This window comes from Kogia breviceps, chromosome 7 (genome assembly GCF_026419965.1).
Source record: "Kogia breviceps isolate mKogBre1 chromosome 7, mKogBre1 haplotype 1, whole genome shotgun sequence".
In the NCBI taxonomy this organism is placed as follows: Eukaryota; Metazoa; Chordata; class Mammalia; order Artiodactyla; family Physeteridae; genus Kogia; species Kogia breviceps.
The window spans coordinates 62,798,332-62,822,552 of NC_081316.1; the positions used below are offsets into that span (position 1 = coordinate 62,798,332).

Consider the following 24,221-nt stretch of genomic DNA (forward strand, 5'->3'; position numbering starts at 1 on the left):
GCACTAAGTGCTAAAATAGAGGCACAAAGTATTATAGGAATACTGAGAATGGAGTAAGCAGCTCATTCTCACAAGGATTATCAGGAAGTGCTTCATAGAGGAGATAAAACGAAAGCTAGGAATTGAAGGATATATAAGATTTCAACAGGTACCAAGGGGAGCAGGTCATTTCAAGTAAAGGAAATGGTTTTAGGGATTTCCCTGGTGGCACAGTGGATAAGACTCTGCGCTCCCAATGCAGGGGGCCTGGGTTCCATCCTTGGTCAGGGAACTAGATCCCATGTGCATGCCGCAACTAGGAGTTTGCATGCAACAACTAAGGAGCCCTGGAGCCACAACTAAGAAGCCTACGTGCTGCAACTAAGGAGCTGGTGAACCACAACTAAGCAGCCTGCCTGCCACAACTAAGACCCAGTGCAATCAAATAAATAAATAAATAAATAAATAGATAAATAACAATAAGTAAAAGGAAATGATTTTAGCAAAGGCACAGAGAATGAAAGATCATGGTAGGTTTGTAAGGGAATATGTATTTGGTATGGAATACCTAGGTCTTCACATGTGTTATGAAATATAGGGGATGAGAATGAAGGAAAAATTTGGAACTGTATCATTGATTTAAAAAAATGGCCCTGAACACTACCCTAAGGAGTTTTTGCTTAATTCTGAGGTCTATGGAAAGCCTTTGAAATTTTCTAAGCAGAGCAGTGACATGACTAGCTTTATGTTGGCCAAGTCAACAAATGTACTCTGTTGGCTATAGTAGAGGAGAAAATTGGAGAAATAAAAATTTTGTCTGATGTTTCTCTTCTAGGTGACTGGGTGGATGGTGATTCCATTAATGGAGATGGAGAACACAAGAAAGTACCTGGATATTTGTGGGGGGTGGGGAGGTAGGGAAAAGGAAATGAAATCAGCTTTGGATATGTTCAGTTTAAGTTGCCCAAGGAACAAGTCATATGCAGATGTACAACATGTGATTGAATATTCTGATAGTTTGGATAACTGTTCAGCAAATATTCACTCTTTTTTTTTTTTTTTATTGCGGTATGCGGGCCTCTTACTGTTGTGGCCTCTCCCATTGCGGAGCACAGGCTCTGGACGCACAGGCTCAACGGCCATGGCTCATGGGCCCAGCCGCTCCAGGGCATATGGTATCCTCCCAGACTGGGGCACGAACTTGTGTCCCCTGCATCGGCAGGCGGACTCTCGACCACTGCGCCACCAGGGAAGCCCCACTCTTTTTGCCCTCTTACTGTGGGCAGAATATACTTCTGTGCCCTACTGATGTGGGAACTTATGTTGGTGAAACTGGGGCAAGCAAAGCCTTGAAATATACTTGCTCAGTGGGGCTTATGTTTGTGAGCTTCAGACAACACCATGAGAATATCAGGTCCTGGCTAGTTCACTGGTCCAAGATGGATAAGAGACATATGGAGTACCCAGCCAGCTTGCCAACTGCAACTTGGAGTAGAGCTGCTCCAGCTAGACCTATAAGCATGATAATAAACACTTATTATTGTAAATCACTAAGTTTTGGGCAGTTAATTAAAAAGAATAGCTGAACAAGGGAATTCCCTGGCAGTCCAGTGGTTAGGACTCGATGCTTTCACTGCTGTGGGCCCAGGTTCAATCCCTGGTCGGGGACCTAAAATCTTATAACCTGCGTGATGCAGCCAAAAAAAAAAAAAAAAGAATAGCTGAACAATACTACTATATATTTAGAGCATGAAAAATAACTAGAGATAATACCTCCATCAATTCATGGCATAAATAATTGTAGTACTCTAAAGTAAAAAGAAATCCCCTAAACACTCTCAGGCACTTAATTCCCTCAAGGATTCCCTATTAAGTAGCATTTGAAGTACAAATCAGAGTGTTTCATGTCCAAGACTTTTAAAAGAATTAATTCAGTCATTTCTATAGTTGAGAAACATACTGTAGAGCAGTATTATGTGCTAGGTGTTGTGCTAGGTAACTAAGGAAGAAAAGAAAAAACTTTAAAAGATCAAGTATCTACTATGTGACAGGTACTGTGGTAGATGCTTTACAAAGATGAACATGTTTAGTATTCAAAGCAACCACGTGAAATATATTATTTTCCAGGTCCCACCCCCAAGAGATTATGATTCAGTAGTTGGGAAGAGTGCAGGAGATACAGAACATGCATTTTAAACAAGCCTCTAGGTGATTCTGATGCAAGAGATCCATGAATCACGCTGAGAAATACGGAGTGAGAGAAAGAATGAATTTGCATGATGGCAAGTGGCATGCATTTTTCAAATTTATTCTTCCCAACCCATTTATTACTCTTACATCAAGCCATGACAAACAGACATTATTCTCCTTTTATAAATGGTTAAACTGAGGCACAGTCAGGCTATATAACTTGGTTAAGGTATCTAGTTAAAATGTGACAGTGCCTGGACCTATAAATCTAAATATCTACTAGATATCTCTTGATGCCCTATTGTAAGTTCACGCTCAACATATTCTGAAAGAATTAATCATTTTCTCTACCCAGCCTCTGCCCAAACACAAACACATCTGTTCCTCCTCTTCAAATACCCAATCTCAATAAATGGCACCACCATGTACCCATTTATCCAAGCTAGAATTCTCCTTTGCCTGCTAAATCTAATAAACTGCCTTATCCTGCCAATTTCACCTTCTTTTCTTAAATTAATTTTTTACTGAAGTATAGTTGAATTACAATGTGTTAATTGCTGTACAGCAAAGTGACTCAATTATACATATATATACATACTTTTTCATATTCTTTTCCATTATGACTTATCACAGGATATTGAATATAGTTCCCTGTGCCACACAGTAGGACCTTGTTGTTTGTTTATTCTGTATATACCAGTTGGCATCTGCTAATCCCAAACTTCCAATCCAACTCTCTCACCTTCTTAATAGTTTTCATATTTGCTGTTTCATATCCACCCACACTACTACTAACTTAACAGTAACAGCTTCATTTATTGAGTGCCTATACCATATCTAGCACAGTACAGTAACCCTTAGATCAACTCTGTGAGGTGGGTAATATTACTATCTCCATTTTATAGATGAGGACTCTGAGGCTTAATAGCTTTGATTTGATGTCCTTTTGCCTCTATACAGATGAGTTCTAGTCAAAAGCTCAGCTTTTCCTCTCATCTTTCCTAGTTCTTCTCTCTCCAACTAGTTCTAGAACACCTCCTCTTGTTCATTCTACTGACAAATGAAACTTAACAAGATGAAAACTAAACCTACAGCAAACTTTTCCTATTTTCCTGTTATCATCACTGGCAACTTCACAGTTTTGTAGTCTTTAGTGTTGAAGTTTATAAGAGGAATCATGATGTAGTAGAAAGGAACAGGAAAGAAAGTTAGAATCTGACCTGAATTTACTATTTGATTTCACATTTTTCTAGCTGTCTAGCTCTAAACTCTGTGCTTATTAAGTTTCCTTAAATACAGAATGAGGTTAAGGGTAATACTAACTCATCTAGTCTTATATGGGAAAAATATAATATATAGCATTAAATCCATTGCTGAAGAAAAAAACATCTCTCCAATGTGGCACACTCATAAGTTGGTACTCCAATATATCTTAAACCCATAGTCTGGATAATCTTTGTCAGTCAAATCAATCTCCTTCTTAAGTATCTGAAGTGGCTATGTCCTGTCTGCTGAATAAAATGTAAACTGAGCTCTGCAGACACCTGACACCCTCAACTATACCACTGCCTATTCTTACACCACACTAGCTTTACTCTATGAAACAATCCAATGGAGTCATTTGGTTCACAAGCATTACCTCTTCTTATTCCTCATCCTGCTCTCATTCTGTCCCTTCTATATCTCAAAGCCCTCTCATTTCTTTTACCAATCCTTTCTTTTTATAAGGAAAGGTATATTCCTTTCTTTAAGATCCAGGTTGGTAGCTAACAAGCAACTAGGTGTCTGGATCAAAACAATGAGTGCATGCAGTTCAAAACAAAGGCACCACAATGAGACCGGTAGGAGGGGTGGACTCACGATATAATCAAATCCTGTACTCCCTGGGTCGGCAACCCACAAACTGGAGATTAATTATATTACAGACGTTCTTGCACAGGAGTGAGAGTTCTGAGCCCCAGGTAAGGCCTTCCAACCCAGGGGTCTGGCACCAGGAAGAGGACTTGGCTTTGAAGGCCAGCAGGACTTGAACGCAGAACCTCCTCAGGATTGATGGAAATAGAGACTTCACTCTTAAAGGGCATACACAAAATCTCATACACCCTGGGACCAAGGGTAAAAGCAGTAATTTGATAGAAGACTGGCCCAGACTTACCTGCTGGTCTTGGAGGGTCTCCTGGGGCAGGGGAGACCCTGGGGACATAGACAATGGTGGCAGAAACATCAGGGAGCATTCATCTGCATGAGCTCACCTGGAGGCTGACACACCTTGGCACATCAAGACCCGGCAGAACGGAACAGGCTGTAGGCTTTAGTGCTGGGATGCCTGAGGCCAAATAACAAACTGGATGGGAACATAGCCCCATCCATCAGCAGACAGGCTGCCTAAAGACTTCCTGAGCCCACAGCCACCTCTAGACAGCTTCTAGACACAGCCCTGCCCACCAGGGGGCAGACATCAGAACTAAAAAAACGATAGTCCTGCAGCCTGCTGCAGGCTAGACACTACCCTGGGACCAGTTGGCCCCTGGCCATTGGGTGACGAGAGGGGAGTGTAATCCTGGGACACATAGAACGTCTCCTACAGAGGACTACTTTTCCAAGGTGGGGAAACATAACTAACATACCACATACATAAAAATACAAGTAGCAATTTAGAAAAGATGAGGAGACAGAGGAATATGTTTCAGATGAAGGAACAAGATAAAACCCCAGAGGAAGAACTAAGTGACATGGAGATAGGCAATCTACCCACAAAAGAGTTCAGAGTAATGATTGTAAAGATGATCAAAGAACTCAGGAGGAGAATGGATGCACAGAATGAGAAATTAGAAGTTTTTAACAAGGAATTAGAAAATATAAAGAACAACCAAACACAACTGACAAATACAATAACTGAAATGAAAAATGCACTAAAAGGAATCAACAGTAGACTAAATGAAGCAGATGAATGGATCAGTGAGCTGGAATACAGAGTAGTGGAAATCACCACCACCAAACAGAAAGAAGAAAAAAAATGAAAAGAAATGAGGACAGTTTGAGAGACCTCTGGGACAACATCAAATGCACTAATATTCACACATTATAGGGATCCCAGAAGAAGAGAGAAAGGGCCTGAAAAAACATTTGAAGAGATAGTAGCTGAAACCTTCCCTAACCTGAGAAAGGCAATGGTCACCAAAGTCTAGGAAGCACAGAGTCCCATACAGGATTAACCCACAGAGGAACACACTAAGACATGTTGTAATCAAAATGACAAAAATTAAAGATAGAGTATTAAAAACAACAAGGGAAAAGCAACAAATAACATACAAAGGAACTCCCATAAGGCTATCAGCTGATTTTTCAGCAGAAACTCTGCAGGCCAGAAGGGAGTGGCACAATACACTTAAAGTGATGAAAGAGGAAAAATCTACAATCAAATAATACTCTACCCAACAAGGCTCTTGTTCAGATTTGACAGAGAAATCAAAAGCTTTACAGACAAGCAAAAACTAAAAGAATTCAGTACCACCAAACCAGCTTTACGACAAATGCTAAAGGAACTTCTCTAGGCAGAAAAGAAAAGGCCACAACTAGGAACAAGAAAATTATGAAATGGAAAAGCTCACTGGTAAAGGCAAACATACAATAAAGGTAGGAAATCATCCAAACATATAGCTAGTAGGGAGGTTAAATGACAAAAGTAGTGAAATTATTTGTAACCACAATAAGCCGTTAAGGGATACACAAAACAATTAGATGTAAAATATAATATCAAAAAACGTAACTGTGGGGCTTCCCTGGTGGTCCAGTGGTTAAGACTCTGTGCTTCCACTACTGAGGATGTGGGTTCAGTCCCTAGTCAGGGAACTAAGATCCCACATGCTGTGTGGCATGGCCAAAAAAAAAAAGTTACTGTGAGGGGAAGAGAGTACAAATGCAGGTTATCTAAAATGCATTGGACATTAAGAGATCAACAACTTAAGCATATATATACAGACTGCTACACAAAAGCCTCACAAAAATCTCCAATAGATACATGCATAAAAAAGAAAAAGGAGTCCAAATATAATATTAAAGAAAGTCATCAAGGACTTCTCTGGTGGTGCAGTGGTTAAGAATCCACCCACCAGGGCTTCCCTGGTGGCGCAGTGGTTGAGAGTCCGCCTGCCGATGCAGGGGACACGGGTTTGTGCCCCGGTCCGGGAGGATCCCACATGCCATGGAGCGGCTGGGCCCGTGAGCCATGGCCGCTGAGCCTGTGTGTCCGGAGCCTGTGCTCCACAATGGAAGAGGCCACAACAGTGAGAGGCCCGTGTACAGAAAAAAAAAAAAAAAAAAAAAAAAGAATCCACCCGCCAATGCAGGGGACATGGGTTCAAGAGCCCTGGTCCAGGAAGATCCCACATGCCACAGAGCACACAGAGCAACAAAGCCCATGCGCCACAGCTACCAAGCCTGCGCTCTAGAGCCTGAGAGCCACAACTACTGAGCCCACATGCCACAACTACTGAAGCCTGTGTGCCTACAGCCCATGCTCCACAAGAGAAGCCACCATAGTGAGAAGCCCGTGCACTGTAATGAAGAGCAGCACCCGCTCACCACAACTAGAGAAAGCCTGTGTGCAGCAACAAAGACCCAACACAGCCAAAAATAAATAAATAAATAAATTAATTAAAAATAAAAGTCATCAAATCACAAGAGAAGAGAACAAAAGAAGAGGAAAAAAGACCTCATAAACAAATCCAAAACAATTAACAAAATGGCAATAGTAACTTACCTATTGATAATTACCTTAAATGTAAACAAACTAAATGCTCAAACCAAAAGATGCTCAGGAATGACATGAAAAGGCCCTAAGATCACAATTCTGGGTACCCTTGAGAGTCTGCATAAGCAAGGAGCAAGCAGAGTTTTAAACTGTCTGGCTAATTGTTGACTGCATACCCCAAATTGCATACAGAGCCCCTTACCATAAAGTGGAACACCTATTGGTTTCAGGCATATAGGGAAACTTCTGTCATTGTTTCAGGAAACCATATCTAAAGAACTAAAGGAAAGTGTGAGAACAGTATCTAACCAAATAGAGAATAACAATAAAAAGAAATTATTTTTTAAAGGAAATTCTGGAGCTGAAAAGTACAATATTGAAATGAAAAGTTCACTCAAGGCGTACAATGGCAGGTAAGAATCAGCAAAACTGAAAGATAGGTAAATTGAGATGATCCAATCTGAGAAAAAGGATAGAAAAATGAATGAAAACAATGAACAGAGCCTCAAGAAGCCTGTGGGACACCAGAAACCCCTACAAAAAAAAAAAAAAAAAACCCACACAGCATACTCCCTAACAGTTTTCACAGAGGAGAAGAGATAGAAGGGGCAGAAAGAATATTTGAAGAAATAATGAGTGAAAATGTCCCAAATTTGATGATGAACAACAATCTACACATCTATGAAGCTCAATACATTCTAAGTAGGATAAACTCAAAGAGATCCACATGTAGATGTATCATAGTCAAACTGTCAAAAGTTAAATATGAGAGAATTTTGAAAGCAGCAAGAGAGAAGTGACTTGTCAAATCCAAAGAAATCTTAATAACATTTGATTTCTCATTAGTAACCAGTAATGCCAAAAAAAGTGGGATGACATTTTCAAAGTATTGAAAGAAAATGACTGTCTATCACAAATTGTATATCCAGCAAAACTATCCTTCAGAATGGAAGGATCAACTTCCATCACTACTGGATGAAGAGCTCCATTACTCGCACCTAAGTGTAAATTATTAAAACAAACAAACCAACAAACATAACCTAAAAAAAATTCTTTTTAACCCCAATCATTCAAAGACTTTGGAAAAGGTCCAAAGAGGAAACAGCAAATTAAGAAATATGTATTCAAGAAAAAATATAAATATTTGGTAGGAAGGGTGAAAATCTGTGATATTTCAAGAAAGACTGCTGCCTGCCTCCCTCCTCCTAGTTCAGTGAGGTGAGACTCCACTCCAGACTGCTGCAGCCAAGAACATAGGGCTATTTCTTCTCTTAGCTACCAGCTGTAAGGCTTTCTTCCTGGGAGAATCAGGACATCAATGTTTCTCATACTGCCTGCAGCTGTCTATTGCTGAAGCTAAGTCCCAAGTGAGTGTGGTGGAGAGGTAGGGGGTTCCCTTCTTTTATCCAACCTCCACTCATGGAATGGAGACTCTATTTTGGGCGTGGCACACTGAGAATACTTGAGGAGCTGCAATATAAGGGAAATGAAATTTCAAATCACAATGAGGTAGCATTTCACATCAACTAGGATGGTATAATAAAAACAAAGCAAAACAAATAAGAGTTGATGAGGAAGGATTTAGAAAAATTGGATCCATCATACATTTCTAACATCTATAATGTAAAATGGTGCAGTTACTTTGGAAAACAGTCTGGCAGTTCCTCAAAAGGTGAAACATAGAGTTACCATATGACCCAGAATTTCCAATCCTAGGTATGTGCTTAAGAGAACTGAATGATTTTGTTTATATGAAACATCTAGAATAGGCACATCTATAGCAACAGAACGTAGTAGTTGCCAGGAGCTGGAGGGAGGGAAGAATGGGTAGTGACCTCTAATGGTTATGGGGTTTCCTTTGGGGTGATAAATACATTCTGAAGTTAGTAGTGGTAGCTATTGTACAAGGTTATGACAAAAAGTCCATTGAATTGCATACTTTAAAACTCTAATGGTGAGTTTAATGGTATGTGTATTATATCGAGAGAGAGAGAATGAAAGAAATAGTTACTTTTTACTTGGAACTTTGTCATTATGGCTTAGGAGTTTGAAAATCACTTGGTCAACCTTATGCAGTGTCAACCATACACTAATAGCTTACCTCAGTTCCTGTTTCTCTCCAATCCCAAGCCCGACTTCCCCCTGGCCACACTTTGCAGTCCTTATAGATTTTAGTAGAGCCTTGTACTTTCATTTGCCCCCATGAGAGGGAAGCAATTTCAGGGGAAGACATAAGGAACTTAATTGAACTCTGAAATTAAAAGAAAAATATACTAAATCAGTTTCAAAGTAAGGTTGAAACAGCTCCAAAATACAGGAGCTATACTATAAACAGAATGTATTTCAAAATATAATGCTGTATACAAAATATAATAAGCCCTGGTCCTCTATGAGTTAAGAAGCATCTTTCTGATTTATGTGGTTGTCACTTCTTCTCCAGAGGTCTAAGAAGTGAAATGTTTTTCTTGGGATCCTGAATCATCCAACCATGGAAACTAGATACTACAATTACTTCTCAGACTCTGGAGGGAATTCTCAGGATATTTTTGAGAGATAAAATTAAAGGTGGAGATTTACTTCAGCATGATGGAGTGAGGAAGCTGACAAATCCTTTCCCCAAAAGCAGGTATAAAGCTGGACAAAACTGTCAAAATAACAATTTGGCACTCTAGAAATAATATTAAAGACATACTGCAAACTGAAAAATGCTTATTCATGAAAACCACTGAACTTCAGGAGAACAGTAAGATGTTTTGTTGTTCTTGCCTGGGATTTCTCCCATGCCCCTACAACAGTTCTGTTGGCACGGAGGTTCAACTTGATTGGGGCAGGGCATGAAAACCAACAGTCTTGCTGCTAAGGCAGAGGAGGCTCACTTGATTTAGAGCATTTTCAGTTAACCTGGTGATTTCAGTGGCAAGTAAATATGGATGGCAGGTAGCTCTGCTTCCTTAATATTGTAAGCCTGTTTGGAACAAGCAATGGATTGTCAGAGTAGACAGGGATTTAAAAGGAATTCCCAAGAGGTGCTTGATAAGCTCTCTATCCAGAGTGGAGCAAAGGCTGTGAGCATATGCATCAAAGACAGGATTAGGCCTAAGTCATGGAAATGTTCTGGGCCAATGGAGCCTATAGAACATGCAAAGTGAAGAGGTGAGGGGGCTCAGAAGGACTCAGAAGAATGTAAGAGCCAGGGAAGAGATGAAAACATCTGAACATTGAGTGCACTACCCAGCACAAACACTGATCCATTAGTAGAGAGGGTAAGTCTTACTGGCTTGAGGTGTTTGAACACAATCTTTGGCTGTACACTAAGATATACAGGCACAGAGGAGACCCCCTAGGAAGCCAAGCTTAAAAGTGAAAACAAGGGGAACTCCCTGACAGTCCAGTGATTAGGACTTGGCACTTTCACTTCTGGGCCCAGGGTTCAATCCCTGGTTGGGGAGTTCCCGCAAGCCATGTGGCACGGATGAAAAAAAAAAAAGAGAAAGAAAAAAAAAAAGCCCTTAATACAGATTTCAGTGGCCACACATTGCATGGGAGACAGAATCCACAGATTTAGTTTAGGCAAGTGACTAAACAGAAACAAATAAACTAAGAACAGCAATGTAGGGGGAAAATCCAAATCCAAACTCTATAATACATTATCTAAAATACCCAGTTTTCAATAAAAAATTACAAGACATGCAAAGAAACAAAAAAATGTGACTCACACTCATCAACTGAAACAGTATCTGAGCACTCCCATATATTTGATTTAGCAAAGTCTTCAAAGAAGCTACTCTAAATATGTTCAAAGAAATAAAGGAAACTTCATAAAGAATCAAAATTATGATGAAACGGGATGGCAAGTTAGGGGGATGGGATTAAGAGATACAAAATGCTCTGTATAAAATAGATATGCAACAAGGATATATTGTATAGCACAGAAAATTATAGCCATTATCTTGTAACTTTTAGTGGAGTATAATTTGTAAAAATACTGAAATCACTATGCTGTATACCTAAAACTAATATAATGTTGTAAATCACCTATACCTCAGGGACTTCCCTGGTGGTCCAGTGGTTAAGAATCTGCCTTCCAGTTCAGGGGACGCGGGTTCCATCCCTGGTCAGGGAACTAAGATCCTGCATGCCGCAGAGCAATGAAGCCCGTGTGCTACAACTACAGAGCCTGCATGCCACAACTACAGAGGCTGTGTGCCGCAACTAAGACCCGATGCAGCCAAAAATAAATAAATAAATATTTAAAGAAAACTATATTTCAGTGTAAAAATTATGATGACAATGACTCAATGAATATAGAATCTCAATAAAGAGATAGACACTTCAAAAAAGAATCAAATGGGAATTCTAGCATTGATAAGTACAATAACTAAAAGGTGCTTGATTCAGGTTCCTCCAGAGAAACAGCACCAGTAGACTATATATATTAACAGATTTATTTCACAGAAGTGGCTCATGCAATTGTGGATATTGACTAGTGCAAACTGTGTAGGGCAGGCTGGCAGGCTGCTGACTCTTAGGCAAGAGTTGTCATTTCAGTATTGACGTGTATTTCTTCTTCCTCAAGGAAACCTCACTTTTCCTTTTGCGGCCTTTCAACTAACTGAATGAGGCCTTCCAAGAGTATTGAGGATAATCTCTTTATTTAAAAGTCAAATAATTGTAGATGTAAACTAGGTCCACAAAACACCTTCATAGCAGCACCTAGATTAGTGTTTGACTGGATAGTTGAGTGCTATAGCCCAGCCAAGCTGACACATAAAATTAACCATCACAGTCTACCCCTTGTTAATATGGTACCTATATACATGTTCTTAAACTGTATTTAATCTCCAAATACAGACAATAACAAAGTGATATTTCTCCCTAATATTAATAACTACTAGCCCATTTTAAAAATGCGTAATATAACAAAGGACATAACACACTATCTTTGGTGCTATGGGAGGAAGACCCAAATTTATAAAACATGATTCTTGTTGAGAAGTTAATATTACACTAGAGGAAAGAAGACATATGCAAATAACTGTAACAATTTTTTAAAGGTGACTTTTAAAAATTACAAGGTAACTTTTGAAAAGTGGTATAAGGAAATTGTAATGAATTGTTGTGAGGGTTGAGAAAGACTTCTGTACTAGTCTGCTAGAGTTTCCATAGTAAAATAACACAGATGGGGTAGCTTAAACAACAGAAATTTATTTTCTCAGTCTGGAGACTAGAAGTCCAAGATCAAAGTGCCAGCAGGGCTGGTTTCTGGTGGGACCTCTCTTCCTGGCATGCAGATGGATTCTTTCTTGCTTTGTCCCTACATGGCCTTTTCTCTGTTCATGAGCACTCTTGATGTCTTTTCCTTTTCTTATAAGGATACCAGTTCCATGGGATTAGAGCCCCAATCCTCACGGCCTCATTTAACTTTAGTTACCTCCTTAAAGGCTCTATTTCCAAATATAGTCCCATTGAGGATTAGGGCTTCAACATATGAATTTTGGGGAGGCACAGTTCGGTCCATAGTAGCTATCCTATGGCAGTACTACACAGTCTTGATTACTGTAGCTTTGTAGTCACTTTTGAAACCAGGAAATGTGAGACCTTCAACTTTGTTCATCACTTAAAAACCATTTAGGATATCCTGGGTTCCCTGCACTTCCATATTAATATTAGGACCAACTTACACATTTCTACAAAAAAGCCAACATAATTTTTCTTTTAGTAAAAATAATTATTTCATCAGAGAAATTGGTTTCAGCCATGCTCTTAAGAAATAAAAATAGACTGATGCATAACTCTTAAGAAAAAAGATGGTAAGACACTTCTAAAAGTGTTTCTTCAATGAATAGAATTCTGTTGCAACAGAGAATTCAGTTATCATTAAGAGAAAGAACCAGAAAATGGCTGGATTAAATCTTGTTTATATTACTTCTTTTTATTTTCATATATTTTCCTATGAAACTATTTTGAACACCATAGATTCCTACTTCCATTGACATTTAACAGCTTTTTCACTACATATAACATATCCACATACTTCTAGAAGTATTTCTTGTAAAAGTAAGTTTTAAACAAACCTAAGTAAATTTGCTCATTACTAATTAGGAATTCCCAAACTAGCTCCACAATTGAATCCAGTTCACTTCAATATACATTTGCCAGGCTTACAGTATCTATAAAAAAAATTGTGTGACAAATGCAAAGATAATATGTTGGGGAGACAGAAATACATATAAATTGTTCCATTATAAGGCAGACTGTTATCAATGTTAATTTGACAAAATTGAAGGCTAAGCCATTAAATTTTAAAATCAAAGCATAATTACATTCAATTAAATGCAGAAATATCTTTTAGAGTTCAAGAGTTTTCACAAATGTATAAACTTGCTAGTCATGAAACAGAATGTATCTTGAAATTTCCCTTGTGCACCTTTCTAGTCAATCCCCTTCCAAGCTCAAAAGAAGCTTTTGATTTCTATTCCCATGTATTAGCTAGACCTTCATATTGATGGAATTTTACAGTGCCTACTCTCTTGTGTCTTTCTTCTTTCACTCAGAATGCTTTTGAGATTCAACCATGTTGTAATATATATCAAGTGTGTATCAGTCTGAGTAGTAGTCTGTTGAAAGACTATATCACAATTTATTTACCCATTCTTCTTCTGATGAGCATTTTGTTTGTTTCTTTTTGGTATTTTGAATAAACTAGTCATTAATTCTGAATGCAAAACTATTTTGTCTTTTCCCCTAAGAAAATGTGAAATTTGAACTATCTTAAGAAATTTCTTATTCATAAATAAAGACTGAGTGTAGGTAATTTAATGCTTATTTAAAGGCTTTTTATGGCAGTAGCAATAAATCAATTAGTTTTTTTAAAGCTACTTTTTTTTCTATACCTTTTAGTCTGATATATATATAATGCAATTATTTAACTACATAAATTGGGATTAAATTCTTGTAACGCACAAATTCTCTTAGCCCAAGGCAAGAGACAGTGCTTATCATTTATTTTTTTTCGAAGAACAGACTTAGTGAAGGTATGACCTAAACCTTGCTTTGTAGTACAACATCTCTCATCTTTTGGGTGGATATAACTTTTGATGCCCAAGGACTTTGTTCTAATGCCAATCTTGATTAGAAAAGCAGAAACTCTAACCTTATTTATCAGTCCCTGCTTTGAGTAACAGTGTCAGCCCTGAGAAAAGAAAAAAATTATATAAAGCTTTTTTTTTAGAAAGTTATATTTACAATCCAATGGGAGAGCAGGTGAGGTGCTGGGAAAGCTGAAAGCGAAGAGAGAGAAAGGAAAGGGGGTGGGTAGTGTTCAGAAAATGATATAACTAAATCTTTCTTTTGGTTTGAAGGTTTTTTTTCCATCAATATTCATTCACAAAGATATGATTTTATTTAATTTTGTGTACCTGCCTTTCATTTAAGGTCAATTAAGTTACAATCTTATGAAGATGTTTGTATCTTTGCAAAACTGATAAGTTCTGGGTCAACTTTTTCTTAAACTGGGGTCTTCAGGGCCCCAGGTATATAGATATATACTTGGGAGTTTGAGAGTTCTACCAATATATTTCAGTTTATTTATTTATTTTTTAAGTTGAGGGATAGTTGATGAACAATATTATATAAGTTTCAGGTGTACAACACAGTGATTCACACTTTTAAAACACAATTTTTAAAGGTTATACTATATTTACATCCATTATTTTGTAAAATATTGGCTATATTCCCTGTTGTACAATATATGTTTTAGTTTAGTTGTTTCATTTCAGTGTTGTTTAAAATATTTTACTACACGTTAAATTAAGACTTCTCTTTTGCTATGATAATTCATCACATTTTCCTAAAGTGAGACTTTTCTTTCTTTTTTTTTAACTTTTTTTTTTAAAACATCTTTATTGGAGTATAATTGCTTTACAATAGTGTGTTAGTTTCTGCTTTCTAACAAAGTGAATCAGCTATACATACACATATATCCCCATAAAAATATGGAATGCTTCATGAATTTGCATGTCATGATTGCGCAGGGGCCATGCTAATCTTCTCTGTATCATTCCAATTTTAGTATATGTGCTGCCGAAACGAGCACTTTTTAAACTTTTCTATTGTGGTACAATATACATAACATAAATCTTACCATTTTAACTATTTTTAAGTGTGTAGTTCAATGGCATGAAGTACATTCACATTGTTGTATAGACTTTAATTACATCAGTATTTCTTAAACTGGAATTTTCAAGAGTATTTGTAAATTTTATTTTTCTTTTTTATAAAATTAATTTTTATTGGCATATAGTTGCTTTACAATGTTGTTAGTTTCTACTGTACAGCAAAATGAATCAGTTATACATATACATATATCCTTTTTTGGATTTCCTTTCCATTTAGGTCACCGCAGTGCATTAAGTACAATTCCTGTGCTATACAGTATGTTCTCATTACTAATCTATTTTATACATAGTATCTATAGTGTATATGTGTCAATCCCAATCTCCCAATTCTTCCCCCTCCCAGTATTTGTAAATTTTAAAAGAACATTTTTTTTTTCCGTTAAAAAGGGTTTGTAGGGATTTCCCTGGTCGTGCAGTGGTTGTAGGGACTTCCCAGGTGGTGCAGTTATTAAGAATCCACCTGCCAAAGTAGGGGACACAGGTTCGAGCCCTGGTCTGGGAAGATCCCACATGCCGTGGAGCAACTAAGACCCAGCACCACTACTACTGAGCCTGCGCTCCAGAGCCCGCGAGCCACAACTACTGAGCCTGTGTGCCACAACTACTGAAGCCCACGTGCCTAGAGCCCATGCTCCACAGCAAAGGGAAGCCACCACAATCGCACTGCAATGAAGAGTAGCCGCGGGCTTCCCTGGTGGTGCAGGGGTTGAGAGTCTGCCTGCCGATGCAGGGGACACGGGTTCGTACCCCAGTCTGGGAGGATCGCGGAGCGGCTGGGCCCGTGAGCCATGGCCGCTGGGCCTGTGCTCCGCAACGGGAGAAGCCACAACAGTGAGAGGCCCGGGTGCCGCAAAAAAAAAAAGAAAAAAAAAAAGAATAGCCGCTGCTCTCCACAACTAGGGAAAGCCCGCGCATAGCAACAAAGACCCAACACAGCCAAAAATAAATAAATAAAATTTTTAAATAAATAAATTAATAAAAAGTGTTTGTAATTTTTTTTTTAAAGTTTTTGGCTGCACCCCACTGTTATGTGGGATCTTATTTCCCCGACCAGGGATCGAACCCTCACCTCCTGCACTAGAAGGCAGAGTCTTAACCATTGGACTGCTGGGGAAGTCCCAAAAAAGGTTTGTATATTATTTGAGATTAAGAATCAGTATTCTAGTTAATAAAGTCCTCTTATAATATAGAATTATTTTCACTTGATAAACGAGTATTCTTTCTTTCTTTAGATAATAAGTCTGATATAGAACATTATAGATTTTCCCTTTTTTACCTAGAAATGCAGAACAAAATTCAATTTTTAATTGTGGTAATCATTTTCCCTGTTCCCAATATAATTACTTGCCTATGTATTTATTTATTTTCCTTTAATTATAAATGGTCCTATTTTAAATGGTTTATATTATACTTTGAAATTCTTTTTAGTACGTAGATACTATATAAATTTTAAATGTGCACTGAAATTTTTGGCTCAAAGTAGTAAACTATCAATTACAAATAGCTGAATTCAGTCTAAATTTTAGGAATTTTCTTCAATAGTAGCAACTAATATTTTTAAAGTATTTACAGTGTGCCAGGGCATTGTGCTAATCAATTTACTGTGAATTATCTAGTAAAATCCTATGTTGTAGGTACTATTATCACCCTGACTTTACAGAGGTTCAAAGAAATAAAAAATCTTCCGCAATGTCCTGAGGCGGTTCCGTTAGGAATCTAGTCTTGCTGAACTCCAAAGCTCAGGCTCTTAACCAAAATGCACACTGTATCCCAAGCTGCACATTCTACTTTGCATTACTGATGGTTTTTCTGAGATTCTTTGTGGGAGAATGCTCACTGCTTCTCCCAACGAAGCGGAACCCTGTCTTGTAACAAACTTTTTGCCCTTGCACAAAGTTTCCTACAATGTCCACCCTCCATGCAGTCCTAGTCCACCCTCTGATCTTGGGCCGCTAGAGCCTGGTCCCCAGATCTTCGTGCCTCAACAAAGCCCCTCCCCCTCACACGCTGGCAACCACAGCAGGGCCCTGTCCTGTCACACCTTGGTCCCTGTGAAGAGCCTGGTCCCTTTAGAGCCTGATTTCCTAGCAGGGCCCCAACTCCGCAGACTAGTGATCCTGGCAGAGCTTCGTTCCATCAGGCCCTCGTCCTCCAGAGTTTTCAGACACTGCTTTCCAGCACAGGTGCGGTTCTTGTACCTTAGCACTATCCCTCAGCAAACTTTCACTGAGACATCTCCATACAAAGGTTCCATCCCAACCCCTAATTCAGGGCACCTCTCCACCTTTCCCCTCTCCAACTTTTTCTCAGAATCGTTTTTTTTCCCCCGATTCTGCTCTTTTGTTGCTTCTTATTCACTCTCAACTTCCCCCACCATCTGGTGCCCCAATTTCTGTCCCGGGAGTGCCCCCCCAAACTTACCCAATGCCCTCTCTCCGAGGAGCAGAAATCTCGAACGGCTCCCTGCTTTACCTCTCACCTTTGCTCCCGAGGACCCGGCTAGGCGATCGCCCCACGACTCGCGCGGCCCTGAAAGTCTTTTGGCCTGTTATCGAGTGAAGCTCCGCCCCCTTCAAGCCTATTGGTCACCGCTCCTAAAACTCCCGCCTCTCCAGCTTCCAGCCCGCCTCCCTGCCCCGCAGCCCTTGTTTTCATTCCCCTTGTCACACGAGGCAGTGGCGAACCCGAAGTGGGAGGAGCGAGGGAGGGGGGCGGAAAGAGAGCGGAAAGCGAAAGGCACGGGGCGCCTCTCTTTCCTACGTCTGACTCGGTTCTCGACTGCTCCGGGCCGCTGTTGTATTGTGGGATCGCTGCGCCGTGCCTGAGACGCTCGGATCCGCAGGGGCGCCCACTTGCTAGCGCCTCCTGTCGTCTGTAAGGTTGCCCTGCCATTCCTCGGCACCCCAACTCCCCCCACCCCCCTATCGCCTCCTCCTCCATCCTCCAGTTCAAAATGGCGGCGGCGGCGGCAGCGGCGGTGGCTATGGCTCCTCCGGGCTGCCCGGGTTCTTGCCCCAACTTCGCCGTAGTCTGCTCCTTCTTGGAGCGCTACGGGCCGCTGCTCGACCTGCCTGAGTTGCCGTTCCCCGAGCTGGAGCGGGTGCTGCAAGCTCCGCCGCCGGACGTCGGCAACGGAGAAGGTAAGCTAGGGGCCCGAACGCCCGGCGGGAAGCGGCCTTGGCACGCTCCTTCTCTCAGCTTTTCACAGACACCCCGGACCTCCGCGGCTCTGTCCTCCCGCTGGGGCGCATTTCCGCCCGGCCGGTCTTTTCCTCCCAGCCTCCGGGGTCTTGGGCAGTGGGGAGGCGGGGCGGAGGCCCCATAGGGCCACTCCGCCCGACGCCCAGCAGAGGTGGGGGCGTCGCGGGCTAGGTCTGGGCTGGGGGCGGGGAGGGGTCATTGTGCTGGTCGGCCGCCCCTGGGACTGCTATCCCGCGGCGCGGGCCGGGCCCCCCAATCCTTCTCCCTCTCGGTGGCGGGGGAAGGGGAGCACAGGTTCCGGCCAGCTTTGCGCTTTTCTCCTCTACTCCTCCCTCACTCTCTCCCCTCCTCCCACCATCCTCGCTACCATCTCCGGGGAGGCTGGGCTCATCTTCTCGGGGCGCCCCTTTCTCTCCCTCCACCTGGGTGGGCGGGGGCCAGCGGACACTTCATCTCTCCCTCCCTCTAGTGGGAACTCCCCCGAGAGAATGGGCTCTGGTCTCTTTTCCTTTCGCCTCCAGGGCTGGTTTAACCCCCAAACTCCTTCCTCTGAGTCGGGAGGTTTGCTCCTCCTCCTTAGGAGGGGGTCCTCTTCCATTCTCGCTTTGGGGGGCGAAGTCGGTTCAGCTTCTCCACTTTGGAGGGTAGAGGGTTAATTTCTCCTCCTCCATAGTTTTCCTCCTCCTCCCCCCAAATAATAGAAGGGCATCTCCCCACTTTTCCAGTCCCTTCCCCCTTCATCCTGGCATAAGGCTTAGGGGAAGAAGAAGTCGCCCTCCCATTTGCAGGGTAGGGTGGGGTGGTTAGTATGTAGGGTGGAGGAGGGGCTCAGACGGAGGGGAAACAGTTGAAGAAGGTGCTTGTTGCTCATGTTTCTCTCTGGTGCCGCCGGTCTATTATTGGTGTTCGCAAGTGGTGCTCCTTCCACATAAGGCCACCGCGCGGCTTCAGGGCGCATGCTCTGCCCGGCCCCATTGAAACTTCCTGCTGCTGCTGCTGCGGCGGCTGGTGGTTCTTTTCGCTGGAGCATCTCCGCGCTGCGCCTGCTGCCTCCATCCCTCATTGAGCGCATACACTCACTCCCTATTTATTCCTGATCCATGCCTCTGCTTTCTGGCACATTTCTTTTTTCAGAGAAGGGTTTTTTTTGTTGTACTCTGAGCATTGCCTTTATCTGGGAGCAGCCCTTGGCTGGAGAAGAAACGTTTCCAAATAGGTCTTTTTTTTTTTCCCCCTTTTTGTCCGTATTAGGTGGCCACAGTGGACTGGGTATTGTGCAAAACAGATAGCTATTTCCTTTACAAGAAATCAGGGCCGCTCTTCAATTCTCCATGGAAATGAAGAAGTTTCTGTTAACAGAATATATTTACATAGCTAGGAAGAGCGCAAGTGTGAAGTTGTTCAAAATATTACCTATAGAGAAAATTATATTATGGCTACCAAAGACTCAAATTAATACAGCAGTTATGGTACAGGCATATATCTCTTCTTACCTGCCCAAATCTCCTCTACCATTCATAAACTCTGGCAAATAAAAGGTTATATTATATAAAGACTTATGCAGAATTTCTTGAAAAGTTAAACTCCTCAATATAGTAATTTAAATTACAATTTGATGGCTATCAAACTGTATTTATATCTCTTTTACGGAAATGGTCATTATGAAGGAGAGTGGTCATTATGAAGGAGAGTGCCTTATAAGTTACTTTTAGGATACCTTGGGAAATGATGGTAATGTATCTATAAGAGAGAAATGTGGGAATTTGAGGAAGAGGATTGCTGGTAAATTGTTTTTGGAAAGTATTTGGACCAAGTTGGAATGCAGGCATAAAATTTCTGTCCTGGCATTATATTTTGGGTGGTATATAAGATTGCTTGCTTCTCCATTCCTTTTAAGTATTTTGGCCACTGCATTTGGCTTCTGTTAGTAACAAGAAAAAATATCAGGGTCAGTCTAATACTTCATGTTACTTTTCTATCTAGGATTGAACAGTGGGCGACTAGCTAAGTAAAAAATGAGAAGTAATACGAGTTGAGAGATTATACCAGTGGGTTCAGCCATGCATTACTGTTGGTATAGTTTCAACTGTAATAATAGATCTTGTCATAAGGTGATCCAAGAATAATAATGTTACACAGTTCAAGATCCTTGGCAAGTGAAAAGTCATTGAAGGTGAAATGCTGCTACTGTGCAGGGAAAAGATTTTCAGGTCTTTGGTGATGGTTAACCTACTTGTAATAGTTGATCATACTGCTCCAACTAAGATTTGGACTGAGTCTTGGGGAAGGAGTTGTGGTGTATTAGAAAGAGTTAAAAGACATTGGTTTTAGTTGAACTAAATATTTTGACAGCTGAATCAACCTCTTGAATAGTGTAATAATATGTAGTTTGTGGGGCAAATTACTTAATTTCTATGGACCTCAGTTTCTTGAGTAAATAAATGTAATATCTGAGGATCAAATGAAATGTTTCAAAAATCCTTTCATAAACCAAGTACTTATAAGTATTCTTTTTTTTGGGGGGGGGCTTGCTGCACTGCCTGCTGGATCTTAGTTCCCCGACCAGGGATTGAACCTGGACCCTGGTAGTGAAAGTGCCAAGTCCTAACCACTGGACCGCCAGGGAATTCCCTAAATATTCTTGTATTACAAATTTTATTAAAGATATTTGTGAGGTAGAAGACACAAAAGTACATTTGGAATGAAAATGTTAAACTTTTAGCATGTAGTGAGAAAGGAGTTTAAGCACAGTGTAATGTTGAGCTGTTGTGCTCTTGGGGAAGTCTTTGTTATAATCAAAGGAGTTTTGCTCTATATACCTTTTAGTATTTTTAAAAGGCAGTTCTTAGTGCCATTTAAATCATCCTATTTTATAAAACTTTTGGTTTTTCCTAGTGTGATTATTCCTTAAAAGGTTTGTAAAGTATATTCTTCTGAGTTGCCAGTTAAATTCTTTTTTACCTAGTCATTTATTGTTGTAGGTATATCGACATTATGACATCTTTGGAGAAGGCTGTATTTCTCTATATTGTCCTTGTTTAGGCCCTTTATGATCTTTCCCTTAAATTTTTGTTTATAAGTCTTAATTTGACATTGTGGCTTCAGCTTAGAATGCTCTTCATTCCCTACAGTGTCAATTATTAAATTTGGTTTTATCAACTACTTGTTTAGTCTTAAGGATATAAACTACCATTTATTGAGCATTTACTATGTGCAAACATCATCTCCTTATTTCTTACAACTATTCTCTGAGGTTGGTTCTATTATTTCTATTTGGCAGGCATAGAAACTAAGGTTCAAGAGATTAATTCAGCTGTCCAGTGCCCAAGATTATACAGTTTTTGGTAGAATCTTAGATTTGTTATTGATATTAGTTAGAATAGGAAAAGAATGTGCCAACCGAAGGTACGTTTTATTCCCTCTCCCTCAGTCTACTGTAGCCCTCCCAGTTCTGTGCTCTGTATGGACCTCCCCAGCTTCCTCTTGATGGGAGGTGGTTGATCAGGAGGTATGTCTGTAAACAAAAGTGGACATTGACTTTGTGGAATTACCAACATCCAAGGCTCCCAGGTATCTTCCCTCTCCTCCAGAGGGCGTTCTTCTTCAAGAGGAAAATACAGGTTTTCATTCTTTAAACATAGTCTTTGTATGGGTACTGATTGAGAAGTTATATGTATCTAGTAACAGTCTATTAAGGTGTGTATGGATAAGGTTGACTGAGTTACTGTATAGTATTAAACAGGTTGAATCATTACTTTTTTGGTTTGTTTTGTTTTTTTAATTTTAATTTTTAGAGTAATTTTAGTTTTGTTTTGTGTTTTGCATTTTAAAATGAATTGAAGTTTAACTCTTGCAGTCAAAATGTCAAGTATTGGGCTTCCCTGGTGGCGCAGTGGTTGAGAGTCTGCCTGCTGATGCAGGGGACACGGGTTCGTGCCCCGGTCCGGGAAGATCCCACATGCCACGGAGCGGCTAGGCCTGTGAGCCATGGCCGCTGAGCCTGTACGTCCGGAGGCTGTGCTTCGCAACGGGAGAGGCCACAACAGTGAGAGGCCCGCGTACAGCAAAAAAAAAAAAAAGTCAAGTGTAAAAGGATATACCTTATTTTTTTAACTGGATTTGTGATTGTAACTTAATGTGTTCTCTTCTGTTGATGATAATCGAATTGTGTGACAGCAGTTTTTAGGTTCATTCATAAAGTAGAAAGATGACTTTACCATAACTAGAGTCCCCATCTGTTGCTTTGAGCAAAAGATCTTACTAGATACATGTGCCAGGAGTTGCATGGATCTACAGTGGTAGGCTGTTGGTGGTAGCATTGCTGGAACCAGAACCTTGTTTGGTCGAAAATGCTAGTTTTGGCTTTTCCACCTTTGAAAGAAGAAATATCCTTTAGACATTTATTAGAGAGAAGGAGAGAAAGGTATTTCTTTTCCATCATTTTTGGTATATCACAGAGTTGAGGTAACCAAAAGTTATGGATGCTGGGAGGGAGGTTGTTGGCATTGTCCCAGAACTGGAGGTAATAGGGACAGGAGTTTTCTGGCTAAATTGGGCCTGTTAATGAAAACTTTCTTCTTTTTAAAATTACTAAGAAGTTTGCCTCGAAATTTACCTGTGTTGTTAAATTCACAGCTAGTAAGGAAGGTAAGCATTTATTAGCTACTTCATTTACTTAATTTGTATATTGAATGTTTGCTATATTCTAAGTACAGTAAACATTATGGTGATTATGTATTTTTTTAAATACCCTTTTTTTTTTTTGGCCACGCGGCTTGTGGGATTTTAGTTCCCAGACCAGGGATTGAAGCCAGGGCCTTGGCATTGAGAGCGCAGAGTCCTAACCACTGGACCACCAGGGAATTCCCTATGGTGATTATTTTTAAAAGACATTAAACATGGGCCCTTCTTTTAAGGATTTTCTAATCTAGTAAGGAGTAAGAAAGCTGAGCTTGAGTTACCATCACCATTCAAATGCTTATTTTTTCCTCTGGGATTTTAAAAAAATATATAAATTTATTTATTTATTTATGGCTGCATTAGGTCTTCATTGCTGCGCGCAGGCTTTCTCGAATTGTGGAGAGCAGGGGCTACTCTTTGTTGCAGTGAGCGGGCTTCTCATTGCGGTGGCTTCTCTTGTTGCGAAGCGCGGGCTTTAGGCACGCAGGCTTCAGTAGTTGTGGCACGTGGGCTCAGTTGTTGTGGCTCGCGGGCTCAGTAGTTGGGGTGCACGGGCTTAGTTGCTCCACGGCATGTGGACCCTCCTGGACCAGGGATCAAACCTGTGTCCCCTGCATTGGCAGGCAGATTCTTAACCCCTGCACCAGTGGGGAAGTCCCCTCTCTGGGATTTTTTTTTTTTTTTTTTTTTTAATCACCTGGAGTTAGTAGTCTATGAATTCTAGTCTACAAGTTAATAGACTAAAATTATCTCTATGACAACTTTATGGTGAGATGTACAACCTCATACAGTGTGGGAAAGTAAGAACAATTCAGACCCAAAGTACATATTAGCTTGAATCATGTATTCAAGAAAGGTATTTATGTGTGTTCCTGGATTTGAGAAAATTTATTTGGCTCTCTACCTGATGGACATAGTCTTAATATATTGTGCCTGGGTATTTTTGTCTTGTTTTTCTGTTTATACTGTGTGGCAGATCCCATTACAAGGGATAGCAGCGTGTTTTCTATTTTCTTTTTATGTTAGAATTTTTGAAGTATCAAATATTGCTTGAGAGAGTAATCTGGGGCTTCATTTAAAAAAAAGGTTGATTCTTTCAACAAATGTTAATTGATTACCTAATGTGTGCCAGGTACACTATACACTGGGGGTACATTGGTGAGCAAGATAGATAAGATCCTTGTCCTTATGGAGCTCATAGATTAGCAGCAAAGATAGACAATGAAGCAGTGATTTTTAAA

At 40.4% G+C, this 24,221-nt stretch overlaps 2 protein-coding genes and 1 non-coding gene across 3 annotated transcripts in view; 1 reads left to right on the forward strand and 2 right to left on the reverse strand.

Annotated features, from left to right (window-relative positions):
• The window catches only part of AAMDC (adipogenesis associated Mth938 domain containing), a 32,903-nt gene extending 15,247 nt beyond the window's left edge, over positions 1-17,656 (reverse strand). The window contains exons 1-2 of the mRNA XM_059069530.2: positions 17,521-17,656; positions 9,024-9,173 (exon numbers count right to left, since the gene is read on the reverse strand). Of these exons, the coding sequence (XP_058925513.1) occupies positions 9,024-9,155 (132 nt within the window). The 5' untranslated portion in view covers positions 9,156-9,173; positions 17,521-17,656. The remainder of the gene's footprint in view (positions 1-9,023; positions 9,174-17,520) is intronic.
• On the reverse strand, positions 14,911-15,017 carry LOC131760705 (U6 spliceosomal RNA). The gene has a single exon (XR_009336804.1). It is a non-coding gene; the product is annotated as a U6 spliceosomal RNA (small nuclear RNA).
• Positions 17,657-17,747: 91 nt separating the features above from the next.
• Positions 17,748-24,221, forward strand: part of RSF1 (remodeling and spacing factor 1) — a 166,963-nt gene continuing 160,489 nt past the window's right edge. The window contains exon 1 of the mRNA XM_059069506.2: positions 17,748-18,239. Coding sequence (XP_058925489.1) covers positions 18,053-18,239 — 187 coding nt within the window. The 5' untranslated portion in view covers positions 17,748-18,052. The remainder of the gene's footprint in view (positions 18,240-24,221) is intronic.